This window comes from Pelobates fuscus, chromosome 10, assembly GCF_036172605.1.
Source record: "Pelobates fuscus isolate aPelFus1 chromosome 10, aPelFus1.pri, whole genome shotgun sequence".
NCBI lineage: Eukaryota > Metazoa > Chordata > Amphibia > Anura > Pelobatidae > Pelobates > Pelobates fuscus.
This window is the reverse complement of record NC_086326.1, coordinates 11,402,134-11,417,370: the sequence shown is the minus strand read 5'-3', so window position 1 is coordinate 11,417,370 and position 15,237 is coordinate 11,402,134. Positions and strand designations below refer to the sequence as shown.

The window sequence follows — 15,237 nt, the reverse complement described above, 5'->3', positions numbered from 1 at the left end:
CAAACATATGGCACCTCCAACATATCTCTGGTGTGTTGGGGTAGATCTGGGTCAGCTTTGTGGGTACTAGGTACCAGCATGTCATTATCTTTCTAATCAGTTCTATGTGAGAGATGTAGTGGGTAAAGGATTTATGTGTTCAAAAGGCTGTATACCATGTGGGCTGTGGTATGCTATATCCCAGTTCCCTTTCCCATGCTGCTGTGTAGTTTGGCAGCAGGGCTTTCATGTCTACCTTTAGTGTGTTGTAACATACTGCTATCACTTTCTTTTTGGGCACTTGTCCAATACACATGTTTTCAATGAATATCATACTAGGCTGGGGGGACAGATACACTGATGCTCTCTGTTGTGACTTGCCTGTCACTGACTGTATTTGGAGGTATGACATGTACATCATCTTGGGCAGGTCGTGGGTGTCACATAGCCGCGTGAAAGGGGTCAGCCTATTTCCCAACCTTGACCTGTGGCGTGGTGTAGGTTGAGTGGTAGTGCTTGTGTTTTAGTCTTGTTGAGTTTGTTATATGAAAGCTTGCTGTACGTGTCTAGTCAGTCTGTGAGGGCTGGGAGAGAGGTTTTGGGATTGGTAATGTTTAAGAGGACGTCATCAGTGAAAAGACTAAGTTTATGTTCAGTCTCACCTTTTTTCACCCCTTTGACGTTAGTGTTTGCTCGGATTTGGGTTGCCAGGGGTTCCATCGCTAGAACATATAACAAGGGTGAGAGGGGGCACCCCTGGTGTGTTCCATTAGTTATAGTGAAGTTGTTGGACATGAAGCCTCCATACATTACCTGCGCCGTTGGCAAGTTATACAGAGCTTTTACCGCCAATATAAACTGGGTGGGGAATTTATACTTGGTTTATTTTGTATATTTTGCATCCAGAGAAAGCAAAAGACCTCCCACCCCCCTCCTCATGTACTTCATTATGTCTAGTACATGTCTAGTATTATTGGTTCCTTGCCTGCCCCTTACAAAGCCAGATTGGTCTGTATGTATTAGGGAACTGAGAGTGTCTGACATTCTGTTGGCAATAATTTTGGCAAAGAGTTTGGCATCCGAATTAAGGAGGGAGATGTGTCTAAAGTTTTTACACTGGTCTGGAGCTTTGCCAGGCTTAGGCAAAGTGATTACTGTTGCCCTGAGCATATCCTGGGGCAGCTTGGAGTGAATTATGGCATCATTGAATAAAGACAGGAGATGTAGGATCAGGATTTTATGAAAGGTTTTGTAATAGCCATTTGATAGGCCATCTGGGCCTGGCGTCTTATGGGCAGGTAGTTGTGTAATGGTTTTTTCTATTTCTTCACTAGTTATGGGGCGCTTTAGTGTCTCCTGCTGTGCAGGGGATAATGTAGTTGTTAGAATCGTGTCTAGGTATTCCCTGACTTCCGCCACCATTGTGTGGTGTTGTAAATTATCATTTTCAATTTAGTGAATTTGTTCACTAGTATTTTCCCTGCCTTATTTCCTTGGGAGTAGTGTGTCTGTTTTAGCCTGTTTATGAGTAGGCCTGTGCTTTTTTTGTGTTCTTCCCTGATTTTGGTTTGGAGGAATATTATTTTCTTCTTAGTTTGGTGTGAGGGTGCCTCTAGGTTCTTCCTATTGAAGTCTTTCAAGGCCTCTTCTCATGCCCTTATTTGTTTTTGAGATGCTTTCTTAATGTGGGATGCCTGTTTAATGAACATGCCTCTTACCACCGCTTTATGTGCCAGCCAAGTCATGTCTCTGGGTGTGTCTTGTGTGTCAGTAGTACTTTAGCTGGTCAGTCATATGGTCCACGAATGTGGGGTTGCGTAATACCGTTTCATTTAGTCGCCATGGGGGTTTATGTTTGAAGGTAAATTTGTCCGAAAGTGTCAGAGTTACGGGGGTGTGGTCTGACCACGACACATTCCAAATACACAAGATCCAGTGCACTCATCTATCCACTAAACAGCAACTTCAATGTTGACAGATTTTATTCGTTTTTGTAAAAACACCTAATCTAGGCAAAAATGATGGGGGTTTAGTTACATTATATGATCATACATTGCATAAGCCTGCCAAAATGTCAATGTACCCCATCTTTGGCAGGTCCTACTCTAACAGCCTAATGTCTGCTCTTATGAGGTTAACCCACTTACTTGGGGAAAAAAATCCTTCTGGGGCTCTCTGCAGTACAAGGCTAAATAGGGCCCTGGCATGAGGCACCTGTGACAGGGAGGGGTGCAAAACCAAGGAGTGGACTAGACTCCCAAATATATATATATATATGAAACCAGGGGGAAGGCTGAACTCACCTGAACATGCTTAAATAGGGTGCTGCTGTGGGCTAAATAATACAATACACAAGATCCAGCGCACTCACCTATCCACTAAACAGCAACATCAATGTTGACAGATTGTATTAGTTTTATTTTAAAACACCTAATCTATGCAAAAATTATGGGGGTTTGGTTACATTATATGATCATACATTGCATAAAACTGCCACAACATCAATGTACCCCATCTTTGGCAGGTCACAACACATTCCCTATCACACAGTCCTGCACTTGGTCCAGGTGCGTTCCTGTAGAATCTGTCAATTCTCGTGTAACAGTTGTACACCACTAAGAAATATGTGTATAGTTTGCCAGATGGGTTGTGTGTTCTCCACACGTCGTACAGGTTGTGGTGATTGATCAGAGCTGTCAAGTGTTTAGCTTCCCTCGTGGGTTGCGCTATCCTGGTGGGTGCTTTATGGGATGTGGAGTCAAGTTTATGGTCCTGTACGCAGTTAAAATCCAATCCAATGATCAGAATGCCTTGCCTTACCATGTCTATTTTCGCTTATACATGGGTTAGGAAACCTGTCTGCTTCTCATTTGAGGCGTACATGCTCGCTATGGTGTATATCTAATCATTTTTGGCCATGATTATGATGAATCTTCCCGCTGTGTCTACAACCTTTTTGATCAGAAAAAAATTACAGTTGGTTGCTATATAGCATAGATACACCTTTGGATTTGGTGTCTGCTGTTGCGTGGTATTGATGTAGGAAATGGTTGACTTGGAGTCTGTGGGGGTCAGTTTTTCGGAAGTGCGTCTCCTGGAGACATAATATATCTCCCTGTAATTTTTTAACCTCTCTATATAGTGCGTGACGCTTTACTGGGGTGTTTAGCCCTTTGACATTATATGAAATGATTCTCAAGGTGGTCTATTGGTGTGTTTCCATATCTAAGTAGCCTGTTCGATTGGACTGTCTCTAGGCCACAAGGCTCCCTGAGGAGGTGGCTTGCATTGAAGGGAGTTGAGGGGTAGGGATGAGGTAGGGTGTAGGGTAGTAAATTGGTGTATAATACCTTTGGCTGTTCCCACGTGGGACAGCTCACTTCGCCCACCAGCGAAATAGTGTTGGATTTGGTTGTACTGAGTATAGCACTTGGTGGTTTCAGGTGTGGCATCCGAGAAAGATGCACTCGCCACATGGACATCTATAAACAGTCAGTAGCAACTTTGTACATTCCCACCCGACACAAAAATAAACTATATACAAATAAAACATTATACAAATCCTGTATAGTACAAAATATAACCTTAAACATTTCCGTATATAATACCTTGCTGTTTCCCCTCCCTCTCAGTCACCCCCCCCCCTCCAGAACGTTTGCCCCATTAACTGAGTGCTGAAGTGACTGTGTGCACTATGGTGTTGTGGACATTGAGGGTAATGCAAGCAAGGAGGGCGTGGAGCAGTCTACAATCTAATTGACATCTTGGACTCCTAGTCATGGTAGTGTTACCTTTTTTCAACACTTGTGCTTCCCCTGAATCTCCCCCTCCCTTCCAATCTCTAACCCGTCATAGATGTGTTCACTCCAATGCTCTAGTAGTCCGGTACCCATGCCAAACATATACCTGAGCCAGAGTGTCTCATAGTTAAAGTCCTCACCCTGTGCAGGGGAAGTATGTCCATTGGCCTTGATTGGACCGACTGGGATGGGTTAGGAGTCAGAAGGTAAGTCCGTGCTATGCTTTTGTCTGTGGCGTCGCTGTTCCCATGGTTAAGTCCCTGGTGCCTGCCATCTACTCTGGGTGCACTTGTCATTTGGGCTCCCATGGAGTGCCGGAATAAGGTAGTTGGCCTGTAGGTCCCCCACTTGTATCGTTTCGGGAATCCCCCGCAACCGCAGGTTATTCCGGCGATGTCAGTTAACTTTGCATCTGCGCATAGCCAACCTCGTCTATATATGTTGCATTTGGGCTGCTATCGAGCTATGGGCTGCTGCCTGCTTCTCTGCTCTACTTTCCAAAAGCGCAGTTCTGGTTCTGATGTTGTGGGTGTCTTTTTCTAGGCCCGATATGGAGGTCTGGAATTGGGATATCAATTGTGCCAATTGCACGTCCAGCATTGATTGGATCAGGGATGTTGTCAATTGGCTGTCTTGCTTTCGCAAGTTAGATAACGTGGAGTTAAGGCTGTCTTCTAACTCCCAGTCACCTTCCTCAAAACTCTCCTGCAGATTCAGCAGTTTAGTCTGCTTTTTGGTGGCAAAAAAAGGCTGATTTGTCACTTTTTTGTTTAGGTTTGTGATGAGACATAGTTTGGTTAAAGTCTGTAGCGGGATTAGTGCCATTTGTGTTGGGGTGGAGTCTCTCGTTTTTTCTGCCTGATAAGAAGCTCTCAAATCATGCAGCCATTCCTCACGGTGTTCGGCTCTGCCCCGCTCCTCCCCCTCCAAGTGAAGTTACACTTTATTGGCCATTGGAGTCATATTAAAAACCTCCAGTTATTTAAATGTGTGTAAGGATTGGGGATGGTGCGCAACAAACTTTTTTCCAAAAATAATGTCTCAGTATTTAGCTGACTGAGTCAATGTATTATATAAATGAAAACAGACCTAAAACATAGTGAATATACTGAATATGGTACAACGTACAATAAAATTTAACATGCAGCACCATTTAGTGGATAAAGAACAACAGTACTTACATGTTTATTGTTGTGGTATTCTTAGTTCCATAACATAATTTGACATGAGAAAAACATGAAAAATGCAGAACTCTAGTGCATTCTATATAACACTGAGACTAGCCCCAGAGAAAACCTTCTGAGAAAATGTCTGTTTTTTAAGCAGGTTGTGTGCATGTGTTTTTTTACAGCAGTATCTCTGTACCCAAAACACATTAGTGTTCTGTGTTGATAAAACTGCCAGAAAATGACCCCTACATTATAACTATCTTTGGCTGCAATTGCACCTTGCAATTGTCTATATTGTACTTCTCTATTAGATTTGCACATCTGGATCCTGCAATCTCTCTAATTGGATGCATTCTGCCAGGTTGGATGGGGTCAGCAGGTAAACTTCAACCTTTAAATCTCTCCATAGATTCTCTTATCTAAGACTTTGGTTTACGCCACCCCAGTGTTGCTTTTTTGTGTGGTAATCGTCCCTATCCCAATAGAAAGGAAAACCTCTGCCCAAGTCTCAGATGTCATGCAGACTGTCATGACTCACACATTTCAGATGTTTTTTTTGGTTTTGCTAAAATGTGAATGGTTAACTTCATTAGAGAAGTGAAATTATTTCCACATCATTTTTATTGCAATGTCTTTCTTGTCCCATATCTGTGAAGTCCAGCTTTGTGGAGCATAGGAGTTATTTTTTTAATCAATTCTAGTTCTTTTCAGCTTTTTCAGAGTTACCATAAGCCTCTTGGTTGCTTGGTTGCTTCTATGAGTATTCCCTGCAAGGTCAACGAGTTTGGGTGATAACCTTCTCTTCTAGGAAGTGTCCCAATTATGTCTACAATTCTAAATTGCCACCATTTATCGATGACCCAAGTTAATATTTGGTCTTACTTGGAGTGTGCATTCCAAACGAGGCTATAGTACAGTATGCTTGATTGCATCAGATGGAGAGCCATCATTCAACACCACCCAATAAATCAGATTCTAGAACTCCAGAATCACTATAACATGTAATTGGTAAATATTTATTAAACAATAGGGAACAAAATAACTATTATTTCAACTACACCAGCACTTTACAAGCCGTGGACATTGCTCTGTAAAATATCCCAAAAAGATTATGGCAACTGTAAAGACTATAAAAGTGTAGATACCAGATATGTCTGAATGTTACCCTATGGAAGGTCTCTAAACATAACCTGTTTATGATGTATTTGGGGACCAGAACTACTAAGAGCAAATAGTCACCAATTCTCTGAAAACAATAGAGGCAGGGAGGAGTAAAAAGGAATGTTGCAAATAAGTAATTAACTGAAAAACAGACACAAAGAATCACAAGAACCAAAGCATGAACTAGAAGAAGAATATAAAGAAGATTATAGAGTTAATGTATAGTTCAAGTATAGTAAACGAGGAGCAGCCAGAGAGAAGATAAACAAAGAGAGGAGATGATCTCAGTCAAGAAACACACAGGAAAGATCAATAGCAAACCAGGCAATAAATAGAGCAGGAGGAGAAACATCCATCAGCAGTTCTGGACAAGTCTTGGACAAGTGGATCACAACCATCTGCAGCTTTACTTTATAGGAATATCTATCAAAATCAATTTAGGAAATGGGGCTTCTTCTTCTTCTTCTTCTTCTTATCTGCTCCAGCCTCTGGTCCAGCCTTGGAGATTCTTCAAAAATGTAAGATGTCAATTTTATTATTTTTAATACATTTATAAGCATAAAAACAATCTGGAGGAACAGCCTTTCATAACATACTTCCAGCACGCCTTTCACAGCCTTTCATAATTCCAGCACACCTTTAACTATATGGTTTTCTTTGAGCAAAAAATACTACAAGATTGTAAGTAAGCAACCTTCCAGTGCCGCTATAGCTCTAACATTTTAATTTGTGTTTACCAGGTATGAGGTGTGCTTTAACTATTTGTTAAGTCTGTGTGTTTTTCTGCTTTACAGAAAAAGTACATCAAGTTTTTAAAGAAAGACTGGGATATAGTTTCCATTCAGCCCTTTTAAGCTACATGACCTCACTCATATAATGTGTATAAACATGTAATCACTCCAAAAAATATTATCAATTATTTAAAAAAAAAACAAGGTTCATAATTTAGCAAACAGTACGCTGCACACATTCCCATTAATGTAAGTTGCTTTCCTTGTTGAAAAATGTGTTACATGAAAAAGTCAATCAACTCTTAAAGTTTGTTTTATATTTTTTTATTTTTCAATCAGCTTAAACATAAACATAAAGTTTGTGATTTTAAAAGCTACAGGATCATGGTGGGTGGGATATCTTTCTTTCCCTTTCATACCGTGCTTTTTACTATCGCAAACAAACAAAAACATTGGATTGTTCTTTTTTTTTTTGGTGAAATATGGACTAGACTTGTTTATTTTATTTATATTTTATGTATTACTTTTGTAGTCCCCTGCTAAATATTCATATGAGAATTGGCTGCATACTATCTGTTCAAAATGATATATTGATCTAATGATGTGCCTGATTTAGCTTTTATGGAAAGATGACTGCTGTATGGTGTATCAATACATGGACAGCGGAGATTCACTCTGTATGTCTTAATGTTTGTAGCAATGTGAGATTTTAACCGATTTTCTCACTAGAGGTAAAATGACAAAGAGAAAGAAATACCCAAATATTTTCTACAATCAGTAGTCCTTAAAAAAATATTGTTTTGTGTTTACCTTGAAAGAGGATATTTGCTTACATTTTAAATATTTGACCCTTGATGGAGGTTCATAAGTAAAGACTTTTCTGTTGATGAAAACCAGGGTGAGATAGCATTAGGAAAAGGAAAGAAAAACGGAAAAGAACACTCAAAGGATTCCATTTAATGGATGAGAAGAAAGAAACAAGAATGTTGTATTGTAAACCCCAGTACAATAAATATGAAGTCTAAAATTCAGTTCGGCAATACAGCTCAGTCATAACAACTCACAGTTTAGTAAATAATCCCCTCTGAGAAATCTAAGTGGTAATATAATGTCAACAGTGTGTCTAAAGAAGGATGGAATGTACAGGTGCAGCTAAAAGTGTAATTAGTTTAATTAATCGCTGAAGCCAAGAGACAGCCTGGCGCCAGTCATGGAACGAGACTCAGCTGAATGAGGACATATGAGGAAGGAATGGTAAGTTAGAAAATGAAATAATAACATTAAAACTGAGGTTAACATCATATTCACACATTATTGCAGGTATTACGTATTGCTCGTACCAGCTGAGGTGCATTATCCCTCCACAGAGAAAGCATTTGTACATGTGATTGGAGCTCGAGAAAACCTGACTCTCACAGTCACCTTACAGTCCGAGGGTGAGGATATTATGTTACACCAGCAGGACATGACTGGTCCAATGCTTCATCACTGTATACATTTCCAGGTACTCAATCTTCATTCTGATAAATTTGTATTTGTACAAATACATTTGTATTTACCATATTCCACCACTTTTTCTTTCTCTGGTAGGTCCCTGCCCCAGCAGATGGTGAGGAGGAAGTTGTATCAATCCATATTTCTCTGCTGGGCAAATCCACTGACGTCTCAGAGAGCAAAAAGATACAGATACGTCACATGGGCACGGCCACCATGATTGAGACTGATAAGCCAATGTACAATTGTGGAGAACAAGGTGAGTTTAGGGTACATATTCTTTGTGTTTTAGATATTTCCAACACTGGCCCAATAGCCGGAAGGAAATTATGTAACTATATTTCAAAAATAGCAAGAGGGCAAAAGATGGATATACTTGTTCTACTTAGTGTAACACTCAAGGAGTTTGGTTGGCTACTTTCAGTTTAAGGCGAGTCGTGGATATCCTTGAGAAACTCATTGTATGTTGACCATTCCGTTCCAACACACCTAACACTCAGCTGTAGGCTGCACTGTAGAAATAATCCAGTCTGAAGGGGGGGGGGGGGGGGGAGGATGCCGCCTACAGATAATGCAACATTTTATTGGAGAATACACAGCTAGCAGGTAACTCTTCACACACGGTACGTGTCCGTTCCATCACTTGCTGCTTTATCTTTCAGTGAATTTCCGGATCCTGATATTTAACATAAACTTCCTTGCTGCCAATGGCATGGTGAGTGAGAATGTTCCATTAATAGGGGACAGGTAGCAAAATGTCACCGTATCAGTTTAATTTTAAATGTATGTCATATGAAAATGAACATTTTGTGCAAACCTCTTTCCCACGATGGATATTTACCCAATGATCTTGTGACCACATTCACTATTTCCTGTGCTATGACATTTATTTCATTACTCTCAATTTTGGCTTGTTTCACTAACACAATTCTCTTTTTGCTTCATTCTCTCTGCTGTTTCTTTGCAGGTATCACTAGTGCAGCTGAAGGTAAGTCACAGTTCTGGGTTTGGAATCTAAGCAATGTTTAATAGTGATTTTTCAGAAACAAAAATAGGGAAGTCTTCCTTGCAGCTATCTCTGCTTAGCGGTTCTGGTTTTAAGGACTTTCATGGAATTCCTACTGCGAGCATTACTGTTGATTGTTAACAAACGTAATGTAAACTCTGCAGAGTATGGAACAACAGAGCAAAATATAAGGAATTTGGCCTCGTTCACAGTGGCACTTATTCTAATGTTTTATGGTACTCTTTCTTGTTTAGCATATCTTTAAATCGAAAGTAGTTTTTGTCCTCCTGAGACCCAGCCCATTAACTTGTGTCCTCTGTACAGGACATTTCGTTTACATGCATCTCCTTTTATTCTTTGAGCTACTCTATCAAGCCCTGCTGTATTGTAAATAGGACATGCTGGGTTTTCCAGTGATATGTCATGTGATAGGCTGGGATGCTGGGAACTTCCTCTTACTTTTCATCAAAAATGGAAAGAAATTGGAAGACAATATTTTTCCTCAGTTCCCAAGAGGTTATTCCACTTTCTCCCATGTAAGGAAATTACAAAAAATGGAATTGTCCATTCAATAGAGATTTGCTTCTTTCCCAAAGGATCCAAAGGAAAATCTTATTTCTCAATGGATAAACCTAAGCCCCCAGCAAGGGATCATTGACTTGTCCTTCTCTCTGGGTTCTGAATGCATAGAAGGGATGTACACCATAAAGACACCAGATGAACAGCAAGTGTTTCAAGTTCAAGAGCACGGTGAGTCATAATACAATTAGTAAATACACACATGTACAGAATCCATGTAGGAGCAGAATTGCCCATGACACAGATATGTTTAGATGAAAGAAAGGGAAGATTACTGAAAGACTAAAGGACAACAAGAGAGTCAAGAAAAGTGATGTAACAAATATACATGATTAGAGTTGAGCGAACCCGAACTAAAAAGTTCGGGTTCGTACCGAACATTACGTTTTTGGACCCCGAACACGGACATATCACTGTATGTTCGGGTTGGAGTTCGAAGTTCGGCGATTTAATGACGTGTTTTTTAAAGGCTGCAGGGGAGCCAATCAACAAGCGTTTGACTCGTGTGCCCTTAAAAGCCATCACAGCCATGTCCTCCCCCCAGCCCACACACCTGAGCGGTGGGTGGGGACCATAAATAAAAATTTGGGGGGACCTAATGTCCTCCCACCCGGCCCCCACCCCTGCGCGGTGAGTGTGGGCCCTAAATAACAATAAGGGGGGACCTAATGTCCTCCCCCCGGCCTTTTTTACCTGTCAGTCTCTTCATTTACCTGTCAGAGCACTCTGATTGGATGGCTTAAACCCAGCAATCAGAGTGCTCTGAGCCTAATTGCAGGGCGGGGCAAGGCTTTAGGGGTGGGGGTTGGGGGGAGGACAATAGCTCCCCATTATTGGTATTTAGGGCCCCAACCCGCCGCTCAGGGGTGGGGGCCAGAAGGGAGGACATTAGGTCCTCCCCCTTATTAGTATTTAGGGCCCCCACCCACCGCTCAGGGGTGGGGGCCAGGTGGAGGACATTAGGTCCCCCTCTTATTAGTATTTAGGGCCCCCACCCACCGCTCAGGGGTGGGGGGAGGACAGTAGGTCCCCCCCCCTTTTTAGTATTTAGGGCCCCCACCCACCGCTCAGGGGTGGGGGCCGGGGGGGAGGACATTAGGTCCCCCCTTATTAGTATTTAGGGCCCCCATCTGCCACTCAGGGGTGGGGGCCAGGGGGAGGACATTAGGTCCCCCCTTATTCTAATTTAGGGCCCCCACCCACCTCTCAGGGGTGGGGGCCAGGGGGGAGGACATTAGGTCCCCCCTCCTTATTAGTATTTAGGGCCCCCACCCACCGCTCAGGGGGAGGACATTATGTCCCCCCCTTATTAGTATTTAGGGCCCCCACCCACCGCTCAGGTCCCCCCCATCATTTTACTTTAGGGCCCCACTGGCCGCTCAGGGGTGGGTGTAGGGGGGTGGGGCAATAGGTCCCCCTTTTAGTTTAAAATCCCCCACCCGCGGCACGCGAGTGGGGGTTCGGGAGGGGGGATCTTTTTTTTTTTTTTTTTTTTAACAGTGAGCAGCCACAGGCAGCTCACTGTTTAATAGACATGCCCCTACTCGCGATATAGCGAGTAAGGGCAAAATTTACTAAGTAATTTTGACGTATTAGTAAATTTGGCTGAAAGACCAATTTAGGTCTGTCAGCCTTTTGGTAGATAACTCCCTTATTCCCACAGTATAAGGGAGTTATCTACTAAGCGGCTGCAAGAGAAGTTCCAAAGTGCCGAAGTCCCGAATTGCAGAAGTCCCGAATTTCGGAATGCCGAACCGAAAATTTTCCCCATGCACATGCCTACCCTTTCCTGACGCAGATGGAACAATTAAAGTGTTTTCTTATTTAAATGAAGGTCGATGTGATGTAATGTGTGCCTACTCATTGCTATGTTGCATCTTACATGAGAGCATTTGACACCCATTCAATAGCAGCACTTGCAGGACCATCAGTTCTATCAACATAATAGATCCAACTAGGAAAAATCCTCTGCTTTAATGGTAAATTTGGAATTTAGTGAATCTACTTGGATTTTAGAAATTCATATAAATTCCATATTTATAGGAATTCGATATCCATCTTACATTTGACAAGTAATGTAAACAGACCGACTGTAAAAAAAATAGATAAAAATAATTGTAACTAATTTACCTCAGTGGTTAAATTGTAGTTCAGGTTTATTAAACATTGGAAATCATATTATCAACAAGAATAGTTTTTCCATGTAAAAAAAAAACAAAACATTTACATCATCCCATAAAATGACATAGCCAATCCCACAGATATTACTGAGTCATAATTCCAGAGGCTCAAAGTGGATGGAAATTATTTTTTCAAATGAGACTGTAACACGTATCATTCTTTGTGTTTTTTAACGTTATTCTTCTGAATTTGTTCTAAAATTCTACATCCCTATATGATTCTATCTTACAGTTCTACCAAGGTCTGAAGTTCTCATGATGCTTCCTTCTGCGGTCACTGTTTTGGATCAAACATTGGATTTCAAAATATGCGCCAGGTATTGTAAATCTATTTCTCACGTGTTTTTCTATAACGTAATATATCACTAGATAGAAAGATAGAAAAGGGAAGGAAGTGACATCTACTATTTACTATGTAACAAAGCAATACTCACTGATACAACCAAGTTCATAGATTCATCCCAAATGTAATAAAAATGTTGAATTTTGTAATTATCATTATTATTCGTGGATAATTGACATTTGATCCAGTCACTTATGTGAATGAATCTCTTATAACACAACATAAGTGATATATGACCTTGGCTTAGATTGTATAATTTTGGATAAGATTTTCCAATAAAATAATATTTTTGGATAAACTTTTAAAATAATGTTATAAAAATCATATATATATATATATATATATATATATATATATATATATAAAACTTGGGAGTCACAGCCCCGAGTGCTCCTATTACAACTGGGATTACTACTGCCTTCACTTTCCACATCCTTTCTAGTTCTTCTTTCGGTCCTTGGTATTTCTCCACCTTCTCGTGTTCCTTCTTCCTGATGTTATAGTCACTGGGTATTGCCACATCAACCATGACTGCAGTCTTCCGTTCCTTGTCTAACAACCACAATGTCAGGATGGTTGGCCAGCACTTGCTTGTCTGTTTGGATTTTAGCCCTGCCATTCTCAACTACCCTTTGTGGTATCTCCCATCTAGACGTAGGCAGGTCCAATCCATATTCTGTGCAGATGTTTCGGTACACAATCCCCGCAACTTGGTTGTGTCTCTCTATGTATGCAGTTCCTGCTAACATCTTGCATCCAGCTATTAGGTTCTGAACTGTCTCAGAGGGATCTTTGCACAGTATACAACTTGGGTCTTGCCTGGTGTGGTAGACTCCAGCTTCTATTGATCTGGTGCTGAGTTCCTGTTCCTGTGCACTAGGATTAGTCCCTTTTCTTGCTATCATCTGCCCGCACTTCTCTAGTCCAAACGACATTTGATGTCCTTGCTGTATATCCTAGTTAGGTGGATCGATGAGTCAATGTTCCGCTCATTCTTGGCATACATCTTGATGTCATCCATGTAGAGTTGATGGCTGATGGTAGCTCCACTCTTGAATCTGTATCCGTATCCACTCTTCTTAATGATCTGGCGGGGGTTGAGACCTACGCAGAACACATTGGGGATAGCGCATCACCTTGGTATATGCCACATTTGATGTTCACTAGAGTTATCATCCTGAAATTGGCTTCTAGAGTTGTTTTTCAATTGCCCATCAAGTTCTTGATGAAGGCTCTTATTGTCTTGCTGACCTTGTAGAGAGCCAAGCATTCCAGAATCCATGTGTGTGGCATTGTGTCATAGGCTTTTTTGTAGTTAACCCAGGTCGTACACAGATTGGTCTGTCTGGTCTTAGAATCCCTTGTGACTGCTTGGTCTACCAATAGTTGGTGTTTTGATCCTCTGGTGTTGTTTCCAATACCCCTCTGAGTATTGCTCATATATTGACTTATATGTCCTTGGAACTTGGAGGCAATGATGCCTGACAGGAGTTTCCATGTTGAGGGGTGGTATGTTTTTGGTCGGTATTTGGATGGCATTGTTCCCTTGTGAGGCTCCTTCATGACCAGTATTATTCTGCCTTGTGTTAGCCAGTCAGGGTAGGAGCCTGTTGCAGGTAGCTGGTTCATTTGTGCTGCTAAGCGTTCATGCAGCGCTGTTTACTTCTTTATACAGTTGTTGTGGATCATGTTAGGTCCTGGGGCTGACCAACTCTTCATGTGAGCTGCTCTCTGTTGCACATTTTCAACTTGGATGGTGCATGTTTCCTGTTCTGGCAGCATGCAGTGGTCTGATTTTAGGTCTAGTAGCCACTGGGCCTCGGTGTAATGATATACTTCTTTCTCCCAGATATACTTCCAGTACTATTCAGTCTCAGCTCTGAGTGGGTCTTGCGAGGAGATGTGGTGGTTACTCTGTAGCCGTGCATACACCTTGGATGGTTCTTTGTTAAAGAGAAAAATAACCAAAATAATCCCCCAACGTTTCGGCACCACCTGGCTGCCTTAGGGTGTATATGATAAAGGCAGCCAGGTTGTGCCAAAACGTTGGGGGGTTATTTTGGATTCATGTTTCTGCCCTATTAGGCTTGTGAGAAATTTGGTAAACTATTATTGTTTATTATTTACATGTTATTGTTATGTATATGCTTAAACCAATTGTTTGTTTATTAAACCAGGTTATATATTACTTGTGGTTTCTGGTGTGCATTCTCCTTTTTTTGTCTAACTATTGTTTATATTGGTATTGGAGGGAGTACCAGTGAGGAATAGCACCCAGGTAGTTATAGTCTTTATTAACCAATTGTTTCTCCATACTTTTTTCATTATATGACCGATAATATAGCATAACATTTGAAAATCCTCAGTGTTTTCCTGACAATTTCATAGTTTAGTGAATTACCTTTTTCTCTCCTGATCTCTTTCTCTTTGACAGATATACCTTTGGGGAGCCTGTTTCAGGCACAATCACTTCCAAACTGTGCCGTAAAGTTGTGCCCTATTACTGGAACGTTTCTAGTCGTCCTACAGATATTTGCACAACTCACACAGGACGGGTGAGAATTAATTTTTACTTATTAATAATATGGGAAAAATCCAATGAACTCCTCTTCATCACAAATCAATTCCCAGAAGCATGATGATCTTCTGACAGCCACAAGCTATTTCTACATATGACGAACTGTCAGCATTTATTTTCAAAGCACCAGTGAATTTTACAAGTTTCTTGTCAGTAAATGCTTCCACTTCTGTTGCCTTTTAAAACAAACCCCCCCCCCCCCCCCAACAACCAATAT

At 41.2% G+C, this 15,237-nt stretch overlaps 1 protein-coding gene across 1 annotated transcript in view; it reads left to right on the top strand.

Moving 5' to 3' along the window:
- The first annotated feature begins 6,458 nt into the window (after window positions 1-6,458).
- The window catches only part of LOC134575354 (alpha-2-macroglobulin-like protein 1), a 134,167-nt gene continuing 125,388 nt past the window's right edge, over window positions 6,459-15,237 (top strand). Inside the window, exons 1-8 of the mRNA XM_063434635.1 lie at window positions 6,459-6,627; window positions 8,161-8,344; window positions 8,431-8,593; window positions 8,997-9,049; window positions 9,302-9,322; window positions 9,937-10,090; window positions 12,332-12,416; window positions 14,877-14,997. Coding sequence (XP_063290705.1) covers window positions 6,554-6,627; window positions 8,161-8,344; window positions 8,431-8,593; window positions 8,997-9,049; window positions 9,302-9,322; window positions 9,937-10,090; window positions 12,332-12,416; window positions 14,877-14,997 — 855 coding nt within the window. The 5' untranslated portion in view covers window positions 6,459-6,553. The remainder of the gene's footprint in view (window positions 6,628-8,160; window positions 8,345-8,430; window positions 8,594-8,996; window positions 9,050-9,301; window positions 9,323-9,936; window positions 10,091-12,331; window positions 12,417-14,876; window positions 14,998-15,237) is intronic.